General features: G+C 41.8%; 1 protein-coding gene across 4 annotated transcripts in view; it reads right to left on the bottom strand.

The window, feature by feature from the left end:
• The window catches only part of LOC144604959 (copine-8), a 193,991-nt gene extending 187,144 nt beyond the window's left edge, over window positions 1-6,847 (bottom strand). For all 4 annotated transcript variants that reach the window (XM_078419884.1, XM_078419881.1, XM_078419883.1 and 1 more), the window contains exon 1: window positions 6,561-6,847. In XM_078419884.1, coding sequence (XP_078276010.1) covers window positions 6,561-6,637 — 77 coding nt within the window. In that variant the 5' untranslated portion in view covers window positions 6,638-6,847. The remainder of the gene's footprint in view (window positions 1-6,560) is intronic.
• Window positions 6,848-16,657: the final 9,810 nt, after the last annotated feature.

Genomic DNA, 16,657 nt, shown 5'->3' with positions numbered 1-16,657 from the left:
AAAATAAAGTTGAACATGGATAAACTTTTATATAGGCAGTATTTTCCTGAACTAACTTTATATACCTGTACCAAGATTCCTTTAATATCTAAAAAGTTACCCATCTCTGTCTGGAATACGCTCAGTGACCAAGCTTGAACCCAATGCCATATAAAAGGTTTACTATCCAATACAAGGAGGAATTCCTTCATATCTCAGTCTTTAATAGACAGCCATGGCTCCAGATACCCCAGTCAATTAAAGGTGGATTTTAGCAAAGGCTTAAAATTTTGCCGAGTCCAGAAACCTTCAATTTTTTCACTAGAAATGCGGTCACCAGACTGAAAGTAAAAATAAATATTTATCCCGCAATAAGTTTTTGCGAGAATAATTATCAATTTATATTTGTCAATGATTGAATGATCACATAATTAAAACAGAAATTAATTCAAGGAATAAATGTAAAAGTGATCCCAGAACCATCAGACTATCTGATCACTGAGTACGGATAATCTTAAGTGCCAGATTTCAAAGAGCAATCCAATTAAATTCACTCAGCGCCAGTAAAATAGGTACAATTAAATAGGAAAAGCTATCAGATCAACCAAACAGGCAAGTTATCTGAAAAAGATGTTGCTGCTCACACAGAAATGTTCCCATGAAATTATTTCCCTCATAAACTAACGTTGAGTCAACAAAACTCTGGAAAGGACCAAGAAAGCAATTTGCATCTCTGAGGCATTCATGCTCATAAAGAAAATCAGTGATGACAGTAATCATTGACTACATTTTCACATTCAGATTATCCCACTTGCATCTTTGTTTCTCATGGCAAAGTCAACATCCGAAGCACTTCATGAATAAAGAGAAAGCATACACTTCAGTAAAGCCAGAAGTCTTGCTGCCTCAGATTTAAACAGAGTAAAGAATTTCTAGAAGCAAACTGAGTCGCCTCTCCCTCAATAGGAGAGAAACCTTATTTTACATTGCTGATCTGTAAGGATTGCCCACAATTCCAATATGCTGCCATTCTGAGCCAGAATGATATGGGTGTTCATTGAGTAAAGGCTTTGTGACGTGTGAAAGCCTTGCAGCAACTAATATACCTGGATTCTTAATCAAACCTGGCACAGTGGCGTAGCGGTAGAGGTACTACCTTACAGCACCAGAGACCCGGGTGCATGTCTGGACGGAGTTTGTACGTTCTCCCCATGACCTATGTGGGTTTTCTCCAAGATCTTCAGTTTCCTCCCACACTCCAAAGACATACAGGTTTGTAGGTTAATTGGCTTGGTAAATGTAAAATTGTCCCTTGTGTGTTTAGGGTGGTGTTAATGTGCGGTGATCGCTGGTCGGTGCGGAATCGGTGGGCCGAAGGGCCTGTTTCTGTGCTGTATCTCTAAACTAAACCAGAGTAACTCAGCAGGACAGGCAGCATCTCTGGATAGCAAAATGGGTGACATTTTGGTTTGAGACCCTTCTTCAGTCTGAGAGTCCGGGGATAAGGACTCACAGAAATATGGAAGGGTAAGGTGTGACAACAAGAGATCAAAGGGGACGAAGCTGAAGGAAAATGTAGAATAGATCATTCTACCTAGCTAGGAGAAGGTGACAAGGAGGCGTACACCAGGAGGATTTCTTTAAGCAGAGGGCGGAGCATATATGGAACGAGCTGCCAATGGAATCTGTGAAGGCGGGTGCAATTAAAACATTTGAAGGGTGATGGTGGAAGGTTGTTTTTAGGACTGGAGGCCTGTGACTCGTGGTGTGCCTCAGGATTCGGTGCTGGACCCATTGCTGTTTGTCATCTATATCTATGACTTGGATGAGAACATGCAAGGCATGATTTGTAAGTTTGCAGATTACTTTAAAGTGGGTGGTGTTGTAGACAGCGAAGATGGTTGTCAAAAAATTGCAGCAGGATCTTGATCGGTTGGTCTGGGGGGCTGAGGAATGGTTAATGGAGTTTAATACAGAGAAGTGCAATGTGTTGCATTTTGGGAAGTCAAACCAGGACAGTACCTACACAGTGAATGGCAGGGCTCTGGGGTTGTAGAGCAGAGGACCTAGCTAGTCCTTTTACTGTGATTCTCCTTTTGCCTCTCACAATTTAGATAAACTGTGAGAATGACACTTCATCAAATGAAGTCCATGACCAATGTAGCATTTAATAATTCAAGGAGCTATTTAATTTTCAGAACACATTCTTGCCACACACAGATTACAATCCCGAATTGGTACATTCTCAGTAATGAGTCATGGCTGAGATCAGTATCCTCATCATTCTCACCAATCTAAGAATTCTTTCACATTTGTTTTGTTCCAAAAAACAGATACCAGCCACACATCATGGGGTTTTCCCAATACCAGAAAGGAGTTAAAGATCAGCCACAATGTAATTAAACAGCAGAGCAGGCAACAGAAATGCAAGGGGTTAATGCTGCTTTTGTGTCTTAACTTTCATTCATTATCATTATCTGGATGTAAATATAGATGGGTTGGAGAGTAAGTTGGCTGATTACACATAAATTGGAAGTGTTGCAGTCAATGAGGAAGGCTGTCAGAGGGTACAGCAGGATGTAAATCAGCTGCAGAATTGGGCGGAGAGATGACAGCTGAAGTTTAATCCGAGCAAGTGTGAGGTGTTGCTCTTTGGGAGATGGAATGTAAGGGGAGAGTAGACCATGGCAAGACCCTTAACAGCATAGATGTGCAGAGGGATCTTGGAGTCCGAGTTGATGGCTCACTGATGATGGCAGCATGGTTTAGATTGGTAACATATTACATTTACAAACCACATACCCTCACACACCTTCACCACTCAATGCCACCATGTCTTGCACACCAAAACATTGTGCAGATATAGTTTGTGATATCTTTGGAAAACTGATTGTACAGCATAATTTTACAAAAACTGAAATAACCTTTATGGTACCTGATATCATCTCAGCAAGCTGATGAAATTATGGCTTGAGTGCTGCACATCAACTTTCTGACAATTTACCGTTTCTTGCTCTTTGTTTTATTCTGTTCATCATTGACCATTTATACCAAACTGGACCCATCCTAACACAGTGATTGGACAAGATTATCATAGGACTTGTCGCCTAATGTTGGCAAGTTATTTGGATCCATTAACTTTGTTTCTGAACTGCAAATATGTTTAAGAATGCTGCACAAAAATATAACTCCAAATCCAACAAACAATTTAGGTCGTTTTATCATCCGGGTTACATTGTGTGTGTGCTTCCATTATCATTCTAAAGGCAAACATTTTCCTGTTAGATTGTCAAAATGATGAACGTTGCTTAAAAGTTAGAAATTAAAATTAGCTGCATTATTCATAAATGCAACGCATCTTTTGAATACACTGATCCCATGAGATGCACTGCAACCCCATGCCACTGTCAGCAGGTCATATGTGCCTGTGATCTGACACTTTAAATAATTTGTCTAAATCTCAGCTATATGGGTAGGTGTTGACCTCATGCCACGCAGTTCTACAATTAAGAAAAAGATCACAAGTATCCCAGGGTTAATAATAAAACACTGTACAACTCTCAAAATCCTGAGGAACAAGGCAGCCAATTGTTTGGCTCCAAGTCCAACGCACAAAACATTCTTTCCCGACAGCACCATGGTTGCTGTGTTCCACTGACAATATGCACCGTTGTTGCTAACATAGAATCAGAGCCCAGAAACGGATCCTTTTGCCAAGCACATCCATGCTGACCAAAATGCCCAATCTGAGCTTGTTCCATTTTCCCGTGTTCCGCCATATCCCCATGTTCTGCCCATATCCCTCAAAACCTTCCTAACCATGTTCCTGTCTAAATGTCTTTCAAATGTTGTTATTGTCCCTGCCTCAACTACTTTCTCTGGCAGTTCGTTCTATACACCCACCACTCTCTTTGTGAAAATGTTGCCCCTTCAAGGTTCAATAAAATCTTTCCCCTTAAACATATGCCCTTGTGCAGACACTTCACTTTCCCTATCCATTCCCCTTATGATTTTATACACCTGTTTAAGATCACCCCTCAGCCTCCTGCATTCCAAGGAATAAAGTCCTAGCCTGCTCAATCTCTCCTATAGCTCAGGCTCTTAGCTTCAGGCAACATCCTCATTAATCTTCTCTGCACCCTTTCCAGCTTAATGGCATCTTTCCTGTAACAGACTGACCAAAACTGAACACAATACTCAAAGTGCGGCCTCACTAACATCTTGTATGACACCAACTTAACATCTCAACTTTTATACTCAATTCATTGACTAATGAAAGCCAGAATACCAAAAGCCTTCTTCACCTTATCTACCTGCAACACAACTTACAGCCAACCATGCACTCCTGGGTTCCTCTGCACTATAGCACTTCCCAGGATCTGATGTTCACTGTGAATTGTTCACCTCTCACAGCATCTCCCAAGCTCACAACCTTGACCACCAAGATGTGCCAGAGCACATGGGTACACCATCTCCTGCAAATACCAACCAAGTCAAAAAAGATTCTGACCTATAAATAATCTCACTGTTTCTTTGTCCTGGAACTCCCCACCCACTTGGAGACACAAGGGTTTGCAGATGCTGGAAGATTAAGTGGGCCAGACAGCAGCTTTGGAGAAAAATGGACAAAGGTTGTTCCGGTCCTGACTCAGGGCGTTGTCTGCCCATTTCCCTTCACAGATGCTGTCTGACCGGTTGAGTTCCTCCAACACATTTTTTTTTTGCACCAGAAGCATCCTCATTTGAAGAATTGTGATGGTTTGAACAGGTAAATTAAAATCTTCAATTGGCAAACAAAATCAAGAGTGTAAAGTGGAAGCAGTACATTTAGGGAGTGTACTCAATAATAAACTGGTATTTCAGCAATGCAAATGATTCACTCAACTATACACAGGTACTCTAATTGCAATTACAAAATATTATTTCAATGATTTATTCTTAGATCACCAATTTCTTCACTGAAAGTTGCATTGTCTGTGAAACCGATACGAGAGTTGGAAGGTGTGTGACTGTTACAAATGTAATTATGCCAACTGGTGCGTGACTTGCATTTGGCCTGGACCCAGTATTGCTTAAGGAGTAGCTCTTGCTAATCGTCAAGCATTCGTTAACAGGATAAGGGAGTATAAAGCCCAAACCCAGTCTCATTACAGAACCATTGTCCAAACTCTTGCAGAAACAAGAATCAAAAACTGTTACATCAACTTGTAAAGATACAGCCTTTGTCGGCGACAATATGTGGCAACACTTGTGTACTATCTCGGTGAGATCTGCTACGTGATTTTTACTTGGTTGTATGCAAAACAAAGCATTTCTTTGTACCTCGGTACATGTGATATAAAGTATCGTAAAGTTCATTCAACCATTCATTCTCCTCACTCCCTGAACTGACTTAAGTTATTGTCTGAAAAACGAAAAAACTGACCTGGGCATAAGCGAGCAGCCACCTCAGAGAAAGCAATGACTTCAAAAAGTGACGATTTTCTAACAGATTTATTGTTAGGGTGAAATAAATCAATATTTGGGAGCCTTCAGCTTCCAAAGCCTACTAGAAATGATCAGGGATTCTGGTTACATTAATAATTTGATGTCTCCTCGTCAATTTTGAATTTAAAATCAGTGTACGCCATAATTAGATTATTAATAAAAAGTGTTTATAATATAATTTCCGTGCATGTAAATAAACAGCGAGGGACAATCAGTGCGAGAGATCACCTTTACGAAGCAATACACCGACAATATTGATTCACGCTGCAAATACAGCCCCCCCCCCCCCCCCCTCTCCCTCTCCCTACACGACCCCGGCCCACGGTGGTTGAAATGTTTTTTTAAAATTTGACAACCTATTTACTTTAACGCTGATGTGTTTAATTTCAAAAATCGATTAATCTTTTGAAAGCGAGACCGGCGGCGTAGGGGTTAATATTGTAAACAGGGAAATTCCTCCGCTTGCTGGATGATCCCCTCAGTGCCTCGATCACAGATTGATGCCCAACAGGGAGGGGGGGTTGGACATCCCACCTCATCCCCTCCCCAGCCTGACACCCCGACGGACAAACAAACACGCACCCCTCAACTCCCTCCCTCCCTCCCTCCCTCCCTCCCTCTCCCCCTCCCGGTCACGTTCAATTACAGGAGCTGCATTCACGGTAATGAGACGGGTTATTATAATCAGTCGTATCAAAAATATATATCCTGGATCCTATGGGTAAAGTTAACGTCTCTTTCCCCCTTCCCTCGACATCTCAGACATACTTTCCTGCCAACTTTCCCAGACTCAGCTTGACACCTTCAACTTCCAAGAGCAGTCGCTCGGGAAGGCACCAGGGGAAACGGATTGCTGGAGATCCCGAGGGAACCTCTGACAGCCATCCGTGCTCGCTGTGGATGCAGGCAGGCAGGCAGGCAGCGAGAGAGAGAGAGAGAGAGTTATGCACCGACTTTGTCCAAGTCATGACCACCACTTTGCCCGGGTACTCAGCCGCCCGGAGAGGTGGATCACGAAAGACACCCCATGCCCAGTGCCCCACCAGAGGGAGAGGGAGGGAGGTTGGGTTGTAGGGTTGTAGGATGCGACTTGCCTGCAGGAGACGGTGATCTCCACTTTCGTGGCCGGGATGTTGGCGTGGAGAGGATCGAAGTCTCCTATGGACGCCATATTACTCAAGCTTTGCACGACGTCTCCCACCCGAGCAACGAGCAGCTCCACACTCGACTCGGCTCAGCTCGGCTCGGCGTGGACCCGAGTGATGTCACTTCATAACAAACACAGGGAAACGTCCGCAGGTGGGAGGGGGATGTGGGGGAGAGAGAGAGAGAGAGAGAGAGAGAGAGATGTGGACGTGGACGTGGAGCATCAGCAGCGAGCTGTATCTGCACCAAAACTCCCCAACCGACTCGGCTCAGAGGAGGGGCGCTCACATGCATTTTACTCACCATGGAGGCGGGCGATTGCGAGAACATTTAAAGAAAGGATGTGAAACTAAATTATAATCTCAAAGTGTTTTGGAACAATTCAGATGGCACCTTCGCAAACAATATAGGACATATTTAAACGGAGTGTTCGGTATGCACTGTTGAAAGTTTTTAATCATAAGCCCACTCGACCAGAAATTGATGTTACAAAGCTATTTAAAGACATTCATTATACCCACTCCATATTATTGTAGTGAATATCAGACCTAATTTTAAAAGACCGTGCTTGCCGCTGTATTTCGGGTCAATGGTTAGATATGTTGCCATCTCCGTGGCTCTGATGGTGTAGACTTTAGAAAGAAGTTAGACAAACAACATCAGTCCACATTCGGTTGGTGGCTTGGGGTTATCCAAGGGTCCACGGGGAAATACCTTCTCGTGGAGATCACTAACGACAAAGAACTGGGGCAGGTAAAATTATTTTAATATCAACAAAGATGTAAAACAATGCGTTGCTTATCTGGCCACATTTTGTACCAAATGATTCAACGTGGAAAATAACAAGAATTAAGCCGATTGAGATCAACTGTAATAAAATTAAGTTTTTGTCGTGTTTTGGCCTTTTTAACACCGTGCACCTCCTCCAAGGTCAATTTAAGACTACTTTCGTGCAAAACAATAATGAGGATTTATTTAGTGCACCGCAATCACACATCTCCTTCACACTCAGTGAGCTCGCTGGAAACATGTCGCAAATGTCTATTTCTTTATGACTGGCGACCAAAAAGCGAGTTTTCACAGATAGAAGTGGAATATGGGGAAAAGTGATGCACAAGCAAAATAATTGTTTAGAAGCCCGGGAGTAAGTACATTTTTCGAAAACAGCTAATTTGTACTCTAAGTTCAAGTAACCCTTCCATCTCTCTCTGTCTCTCCCATACCCTCGTATAACTGGTTATGAACTTCCCCAAGCCAACCCGCCGTGGGCTCCACCTTACCTTAATCATTTTGACATATCTTTCATTCATTTGTTCTATGTTCCTTCTGTAGCTATCGTTCCCTCTCCCCTGACTCTCAATCTGAAGAAGTGTCTCGACACGAAACGTCATCTATTCCTTTTCTCCAGAGATGCTGCCTGACCCACTGAGTTACTTTAGCTTTTTGTGTCAATCTTCAGTGTAAACTAGCATTTGCAGTTCCTTTCTATGCAGCTACTTTGTTTTGTTATCTTCTGAGATTATTGATGCCCGTTATTGAAGTTTGAGTCAAGAAATTTACAGATGACAAGAATAATTTCCAAAACTTGTCAGAACATTCGGCTGTCTGTGGCTGCATCCGAGAAATATGGAAGGAAACGTGTTCCAAAACAAACGCTAAGAAATGTTTGTAGTTAATCAGGCTGGTAGGCTTATCTCTTGAGCAATCAGTCAAAGCAAACTGCAGACCAAAGATTGGCCATTCAATTACTCGTTCCTGTTAGTTGGTGATATGCAAAAACAAAGTGTTTGTCAGATGCAGCTATGGTAACAAAAATGGTTCAAATGTTGACTGCATTCAATTTAACTCGAATAGCGCCGCATACCACTCACATTAGTTGGAGTTGGAATATTCTTGGGCCAGGTTTAGGAACAGGCGACTGCCTCTGACGTCCAATGTCCTGAATAAATTGGCTTCCCATTCATTTTAGTATTTTGTGTAAGAACAGGTAGTGGTGGGTAAAATAACTTGGATAAATCTAGGAGTGAAATGTAAAAACAATGACCTTCAGATGCTGGTTAACACACAAGAGGACATAAGTCAAGTCAAGTCAAGTCAATTTATTTGTATAGCACATTTAAAAACAACCCACGTTGACCAAAGTGCTGCACATCTGACTAGGAAAAAAAGAAACATACAGTGGCAGGCAGCCAAAACACAACGGCGCGGCCATCTTGAACAAAATGTTAATTCAATCACCCACAGTCCAACAATAAAAGCACTAAACAGGCACCCAAATTACCCAACCCCAAAAACCCCCCAAAACACAGTCCAACAATAGAAGCATTAAATAGGCATTCAAATCACACACCCCAAAACCCCCAAAAACACAGTCCAACAATAAAAGCATCAAACAGGCACTCAAACCACCCAACCCCAAAACACACAAAAAAGAAACATCCATCAAAGAAACATCCATCACACTGAGTCTCCTCCAGTCCTCTCACTCCTCACTGTGATGGAAGGCCACAATGTCTTTCCCTTCTCCTGCTGTCCTCGCCCGCGGTCATAAGGTGCTGGAGTAACTCAGCAGGTCAAGCAGCATCTCTGGAGAACATGGAAAGGTGAAGTTTCGGGTCGAGACCCTTCTTCAGACTGATTGTAGGGAGGAGAGAAGAAAGCCACAAGAGGGGAGAGGTAGGGCAGAGCAGGCAGGTAATAGGTGGATGCAGGCGAATCAGGTTTTATTGATAGGCAGATGGTTGGAACAAAGGCCAGGGATAAAAGCAGAAGTTGCAAGATATGGTTGAAGAGTTAAGAATAGTGAGGCTAGGCAAGAAAATGGCAGGAGTAGGGGGGGAGGAATAGGTAGGAGTCTCAGTGGGGCATATGGAGGGAGGGGGTTTGTGGAGGAGAATGGGGGGTGTGGGGTGGTTTGGTAAGAGGCTACCTAAAATTGAAGAATTCAATTATTATGCAGTTGGGTTGTAAGCTACCCAAGTGGAATATGAGGCATGGTTGTCCAGTTTGCATGTTGCCTCACTCTGAGAATGGAGGAGGCCCAGGGCAGAAAGGTCTGTATGGGAATGGGAAGGAGAGTAAAATGGTTTAGCAACCAGGAGATCCAGTCGGCGATGGCAGACCAAGTGCAAGTGTTCAGTAAAATGTCTCAGAGTCTATGCTTGGCCTTGTGAATGTACAGGAGTCCACGTTTGGACACCGGATGTAGTAGATGAGGTTAGAGGAGGTGCAGGTGAACCTCTGTCGCATCTGAAAAGTGTTGGAATTCCTGGATGGAGGAGAGGTAGAAGGTATAGGAACAGGTGTTACATCTCCTGCTGTCTCCCCTTGGGGGAGGGGTGGTTTGGGTGAACCAAGGAGTTGTGGAGCGAGTGGTCTCTGTGGAAACCGGAAAGGGATGGAGCTATGAAGATGTGACTAGTGGTGGGATCTCGTTGGAGGTGACGGAAATGTCAGAAGACGTTCTGCAAAGATGCTGCCAGATCTGGTGAGTTACTCCAGCACTTTGTGTCCTGCAGGAGTGAGGTTCTGCTGAGAAAGGTCAAGAAGCTGGGGTCCATATTGATATGGCAATTCCCATATAATAATCTTCAAAATGTTATCTCAGATAATTGCCATGGGGCAGTCTTGCTAGATGGTTAAATGCACAGCTGAAAGTTTGATTCTGAAGTAAAGATTTATTTTCATGGGAACCGACACCACTTCCGGAGAGGGAGAGTGACTCCCTCCTTTGGGATATCCATCAATTTAACTATCATCTTAGTGACGTGGTGAATTGAATGACTAGGTTGATATGGATGCTTTAAACTAACAAAAGGCAGTGGGAGAGTGAAGCCAAGGGTAATTTCAAATATGGTAAGAAAAATATAAAATTATTGATAATGGTAACACTTTGGATAAAAATAGCAGTGGGGTAGAATTCTTAGAAATGTAGTAAAGCTTTTCTGACTCGGGTGCTTGAATGAGTGAAAGGAACAAAGGCATTATAAAATCAACACTCTTTTGCAACAATATAATTGAAATGTGACATCACATAGATTCAACAAATTCTTTTGGATATTTTTCTCTAACTGTCCTCATTTACCTATAAAATACTAAATGCATTGTCAGTTGGAGGAACAGCTTTCCTTTACATCAGTGAGACCAAGCATAGACTGAGCGACCATTTCGCTGAACAAGTGTGCTTTGTCTGCTAAGGCCTGCTGGATCTTTTTCCTCCCATTCCCATATCAACCTTTCTGTCCATGGCCTCTTCTATTGCCAGAGTGGAGTTACACACAAACTGGAGGAGCAGCACCTCATATTCTTGTCAGGTAGCTTACAACTCAAAGGTGTGAACATTGAATTCTCTAATTTCAATGAATACGCCCTACCCTCACACTCTTTTCTTAATGAGGGCTAACAAGAATTTCTTAATAAAGAAATCCCATCAATGGCACCAAAAACTTGGGCACAATGGCCTACATGATATATTTTAATTGAGGTGATCGCAAAAATAGGAGGATGCAATGGTTTTGAGTTTCCAGAATGGCCTAGATATTCAGAAAATACTTTGCAGATTTAAAGTCAGAAAACAAAACTCTGTTATTCAATAAAAAGAAAGAGTAAAGGTTCACTTGCACCTCCTCCAACCTCATCTACTATATCTGTTGTTCAAGATGAGGACTTTTATACATCGGCGAGACCAAACGTAGATTGGGTGATCATATCGCTGAACACCTTTACTCAGCCCACCTGAACCGACCTGATCTCTCCCAGTTGCTAAATACTTTAATTCTCCTTCCCATTCCCACACAGACCTTCCTGTCCGAGGTCATGACAGCCATGATCACATTGAATGGCGGTGCTGGCTCGAAGGGCCGAATGGCCTCCTCCTGCACCTATTGTCTATTGTCTCTTCCATTGTCAGAGTGAGGCTAAATGCAAATTGGAGGAACAGCATCTCATATTTTGCTTGGGCAGCTAACAGCCCAGATGTATGAATATTGATTTCTCTCACTTCAGGTCGCCCTGGCATTCCCTCCCTATCTATCCCTCCCCCACCAACTCACACTAGCTTCTCTTTTTCACCCAACAAACAGCTAACAATGGCCTGTTTCCTTTATCATTGTTACTTCTTTTCATATTGTTTATTCATTGTTCTTTATCTCTCTACATCATCGTCTACATCTCTTGTTTCCCTTATCCTTAACCAGTTTGAAGAAGGGTCTCGACCCGAAACGTCATCCATTCCTTCTCTCCAGAGATGCTGCCTGTCCCGCTGAGTTACTCCAGATTTTTGTGTCTATCTTCGAATAAAACAATCAGCCTGACTTCAGTTGTAAGCAATTCTAGAATCTATTGTTAGGAGCAAGTAAGAAGGCACTTTTATATCCGAATGACTGGATAGAGATTTTGAAAGAGAAATCAAACACACCAAATCTGTTCATGTTGTTAGAGGTTGTGAGGAGTAGGTTGGAATGGGTGAAATGAGTGGGTTGTATTTGGATTCTAAAGGCATCTGATAATGTATATAGGCCATTGTTAAATCAAGGAATCATTGGAGTGGGAGTAATATTTGTACAAGAAATTATCATAAGGTCATAAGTAATAGGAGCAGAATTAAGCCATTCGGCTCATCAAGTCTACTCCGCCATTCAATCATGGCTGATCTATCTCTCCATTCTAATCCCATTCTCCTGCCTTCTCCCCATAAACCCTGACACCCGTACTAATCAAGAATCTATCTATCTCTGCCTTAACACTATCCATTGGCCTCCACAGACTTCTGATTATCTGATAAATGACTAGCTGGCAAAGAGAGTAGAGATAAACAGATCATTTTCAAGTTATAACCCATGCACTACCGCAAAGATCAGTGCATAGGCCACAAATATTTACTATATAATAAAAACTAAGGGGAGGAAAACAAAAGAAATAATGAAAGTCTGTTTACAACCCTAAAGTAGGAAACTAAGGAGTGAGGGGGCTGAAAAAGGATATATTGCAATCAAATGAATAGGCATGAAAAAGGCAGGCGCAATATATATGAAATAATGGAATAATCTACTCTGGTATGAAAAATTGAAAAGCAGAATCTATTTTAAGATGTGAGAGACTTGGAATTGGTGGATTTTCAGACAAAAAAACAAACAGGTTGGTATAACCAGTCATTGGAACATAGTACTAAACATAGCACAAAAAGTAAGGAAATTTGTGTTTGGTAGATTATTTCTTTGTTGTAACAATGCTTCTTGGCAATAAATCTTATACCGTTGGAAAGCCTGTTTATTTCCCTTTTAAATGGTGCCACATTTGTAAGGAACATGCATTTGTGGGATGAGCAGCAGAGCTGAGTATATGGGTTGCGCCCATGAAAAATTTGCCAAATCTTCTCTGCCAATGCCAAACAGCTTATTCTGCTGTTGCTATTGACTCTTGTTTTGAGCTTCTGGTACCCCCAGGTGCTGACAAGAATGGGATGCCATCCCACAACAGTGTGTGACCAGGCTGGTGACCAGCATGAGGAGGAGGTGCCAGGCTGTTATGGCTGTGTATGGTTCTTCCACACGCTACTGTGGCTCCTGTTTATTAAATGAATAAATTGTTAAATTGCCAATATGTCTTGTTTCTTCAGACTTCAATCATCCAATCCACCAAACAACACCGAACAAGAGTCAATGGCAGAATAAGCTGTTTGGCATTGGCAGAGAAGATTTGGCAAATTTTTCATGGGCGCAACCCATATACTCAGCTCTGCTGCTCATCCCACAAATGCATGTTCCTTACAAATGTGGCACCATTTAAAAGGGAAATAAACAGGCTTTCCAATGGTATAAGATTTATTGCCAAGAAGCATTATTACAACAAAGAAATAATCTACCAAACACAAATTTCCTTACTTTTTGTGCTATGTTTTTATATTGTATTTCCTGACAAAGAGATCAGTGAATATAAAAGTACACAATTATATTGCAATTATACAGACTCTTGGTGAGACCACACATGAAGCATTATATATCATTGGTTTCCTTGTGTCAGAGAGGATATAGTTGAATTCAAGAGAGTGCAATCATGAGATTAATCTCTGGCTTGTGGAATGTGTCCTATGAGGTGGGTTGAATGAATGGTGGGCTGGGGGGGGGGGGGGGGGGGAGAAATTTAATACACAAAGCCTATCTTTTCTGCAGTTTAGAAGATCACTGAGAGTATAGCAACAGAATGCAATGATCAAATTGACACAGATTACTTTTTAACTGGATTGACAATTGGCTGGAGATGACATAGCCTGAGGGTCTGGCAGTGCAAAACAAAGAAGCCACTGTACAAGAATGAGTCATCAATTTACCAGAATGGTACCTGGATTCAAGGATTTGAGCTATAAAGAGAGTTGGATGGATTTAGATAGTTCGTTCTGGAACGCTGAAGGTTGTGGGGAAACCTGATAGAAGTATTCCAATTATGGGAGGCATAGAGAGGGGAGACAGTCAGATCCTTGTTCCAAGGGTGAAAATGTCAAAAACCCAGAGGGCATAGCTTTCAGTCTGCTTGTACCCTGTTGAACCCTTCAACAATTCTGTTCATTTCAATGATGCTCCCTCTCATTCTTCTGAAATCAAGAGACCAAATACCTAGATTTCTCAGTCTCTTCTCAAAGACCCAAGGAACCAGGCTGATGAATCATTGCTGTACTCCCTCCATAGAAAGTATATCCCTCTTTTAGGTTGGAAAAGCAAAATTGTACATAATGCTCCATGCATGATCTCACCAGTGCCTAATATATTTGTGACAAGATATCTTTGCTGTTTTGTTCAAATTGTCGATAACATAATCTCAGCGATCGTTTCACTGAACACTTACACTTGGTCCACCTGTGCCCATGGGATCTCCCGGTTGCCAACCATTTCAACTCTCCTTCCCATTCCCATACTGACCATGCTGCCCTGGAATTCCTCCATTGCCAGACTGAAGCTGCACTTCTTCAGAAGGGTCCCACCACAAATCGGCACCTAGTCATGTCCTCCAGGGATACTGCCTCACTCACTGAGTTACTCCAGCACTGTGTTCTATGTAAGATTCCAGCATCTGCAGTTCTTTGTGTCCCCAGGGTCTAAGCACTGATCCCTCTGGTACTCTAATGGGCACAGATATCCAAACTGACAAGAACCTATTCATTCGACAAGAATCATCACTTAAGTAGCTCTCAATCCATACAAGTACATTACTGTTTCTTTTAAGATTGCTAGTTACACTGATTATTATTTATTAATGAATAATTATTTACATTATTGAATATTATTAAAATGGTTTTTTTTGGACTGGAGGCCTGTGACTAGTAGTATGCCAATTGAATCAGTGCTGAGCCCTTTGCTGTTTGGCATCAATATCATTTGGATGACAAATATCAAAGCGAGATTATTAAACTTTGTAGATCGCACCAGAATAGGTGGTATTGTAGACAGTGAAGGTGGCCATCGACAATTACAGCAGGATTTGGATTAGCTTGGCAAGTGGGCTGAGGAATGGCAAAAAGAGTTAAATTCAGATGAATGTGAGATCAAACCAAGGCAGGACCTTTACAGGGAATGGGAGGGGCTGGGGAGTATTATCGAGGAGAAGGATCGAAGAGTACAAGTACATAGGTTCATGAACATGGCATCATAGGCAGATAGGGTGGTGCAGTAGGTTTTTGGCATGTTGGAATTAAATATTGAAGTTGGGAAGTTATGTTACAGTATTACAAAACATTATTGAGACCGCACTTGTCGGATTGTGCTCAGTTCTGGTATAGGAAAGATGCCGTGAAGATATGCAATGTAGGGAAGACTATGGAGAAAGCTTCAGAGAGATTTGGACAGGCTCGGACTTCATTCCTTGGAGCGCCTGTTGAGGAGTGATCTTAGACATGTATAAAATCACGAGGGGAAGAGATAGGATGAATCTTTTCCTCAGGGTATGGGGAATCAAGAACTGGCAGGCATAGACAAGGTAAGTGGGGAAAGATTTAATAGGAACCAGAAGTTGATGATTGGAATTGTTCTGCTCTAATACAAACAGTGCAGGCTGATTATCTTAAATTGTTAAAATTATGTTGAGTCTTTAGGGCTAGAAAGTGCCCAATGAAAAGATGAAGTACGGTTCTTGAGTTCACATTGGATTTCTTTTGAACTGTGTAAGGAACTAGATACACAGATCTCAGAATGGGAGTGGAACTGGAATGGAGAATTAAAGAGCTGACAATCGGAAAATTAGGAGGCTGAGGGGTGAACTTATACAGGTGTATAAAATCATGAGTGGATGAAAATAGTTATTTTGTTCTCATCTAGGTAAAGGGCCTTCATTCTGCCTGAAATCAATGAGTAGGCGTAAAGGTTAGCAGTTCTATGTAGCAGAAAGTAGAAAACCGTGTTCCCAAATAATTAATTGGCTGCTGTTGACAATTTGTATGAAGAAAATTTTGAAATAAAAGTATTACTGTTTCTAAATTTGCAGCAGCCTGCAAATTGGGAAGATTATCAACACTGAGGGCAACTGCAACATATCACAGGACATAAATAACTTGCAGAATGGCTATATAATTGTCAAATCAATTTCTACATACTAAAATCTAATAACTCATGCTTGTGTAAGAGGAATATAAGAGCTGAACAGGAGAGAGCAGAAATACACAAAGCAATATAAGTTGGAATGGTAGTCAATAAGGCCATAAGTAAAAACAACTCCATGGATCTTTGTTTCCATAGCAACAGAAATGAAAAGAATAGAAGTTATAAAATCTTGTATCAAACATTGGTTACACCACATTTGAAATACTCTGTTCAGTTATGATCACTAAATTATTAAAATAATTTGGAAGCACTGGAGAGGGAACAAACTTGTTTATGAAGATGATTTTAGACTGAGGTCATACCGATCAGGAAAGGGTAAACATTCGGGATCACAAAAAAGTTCGGATAGAGTATCCAATTGTAATCTTAGGGTCAGAAGGTCAAGGGTCCAGTGGCAGAGGGAGGCTCCTCTGGGTCCAGGTCGAGATGTTGAGACAAGTTTGGATGGGATTATGGTG

The sequence above is a fragment of the Rhinoraja longicauda genome, chromosome 23, assembly GCF_053455715.1.
Source record: "Rhinoraja longicauda isolate Sanriku21f chromosome 23, sRhiLon1.1, whole genome shotgun sequence".
Classification (NCBI taxonomy): domain Eukaryota; kingdom Metazoa; phylum Chordata; class Chondrichthyes; order Rajiformes; family Arhynchobatidae; genus Rhinoraja; species Rhinoraja longicauda.
The sequence above is the reverse complement of the archived record's forward strand: the minus strand, read 5'-3'. Positions and strand labels throughout refer to the sequence as shown.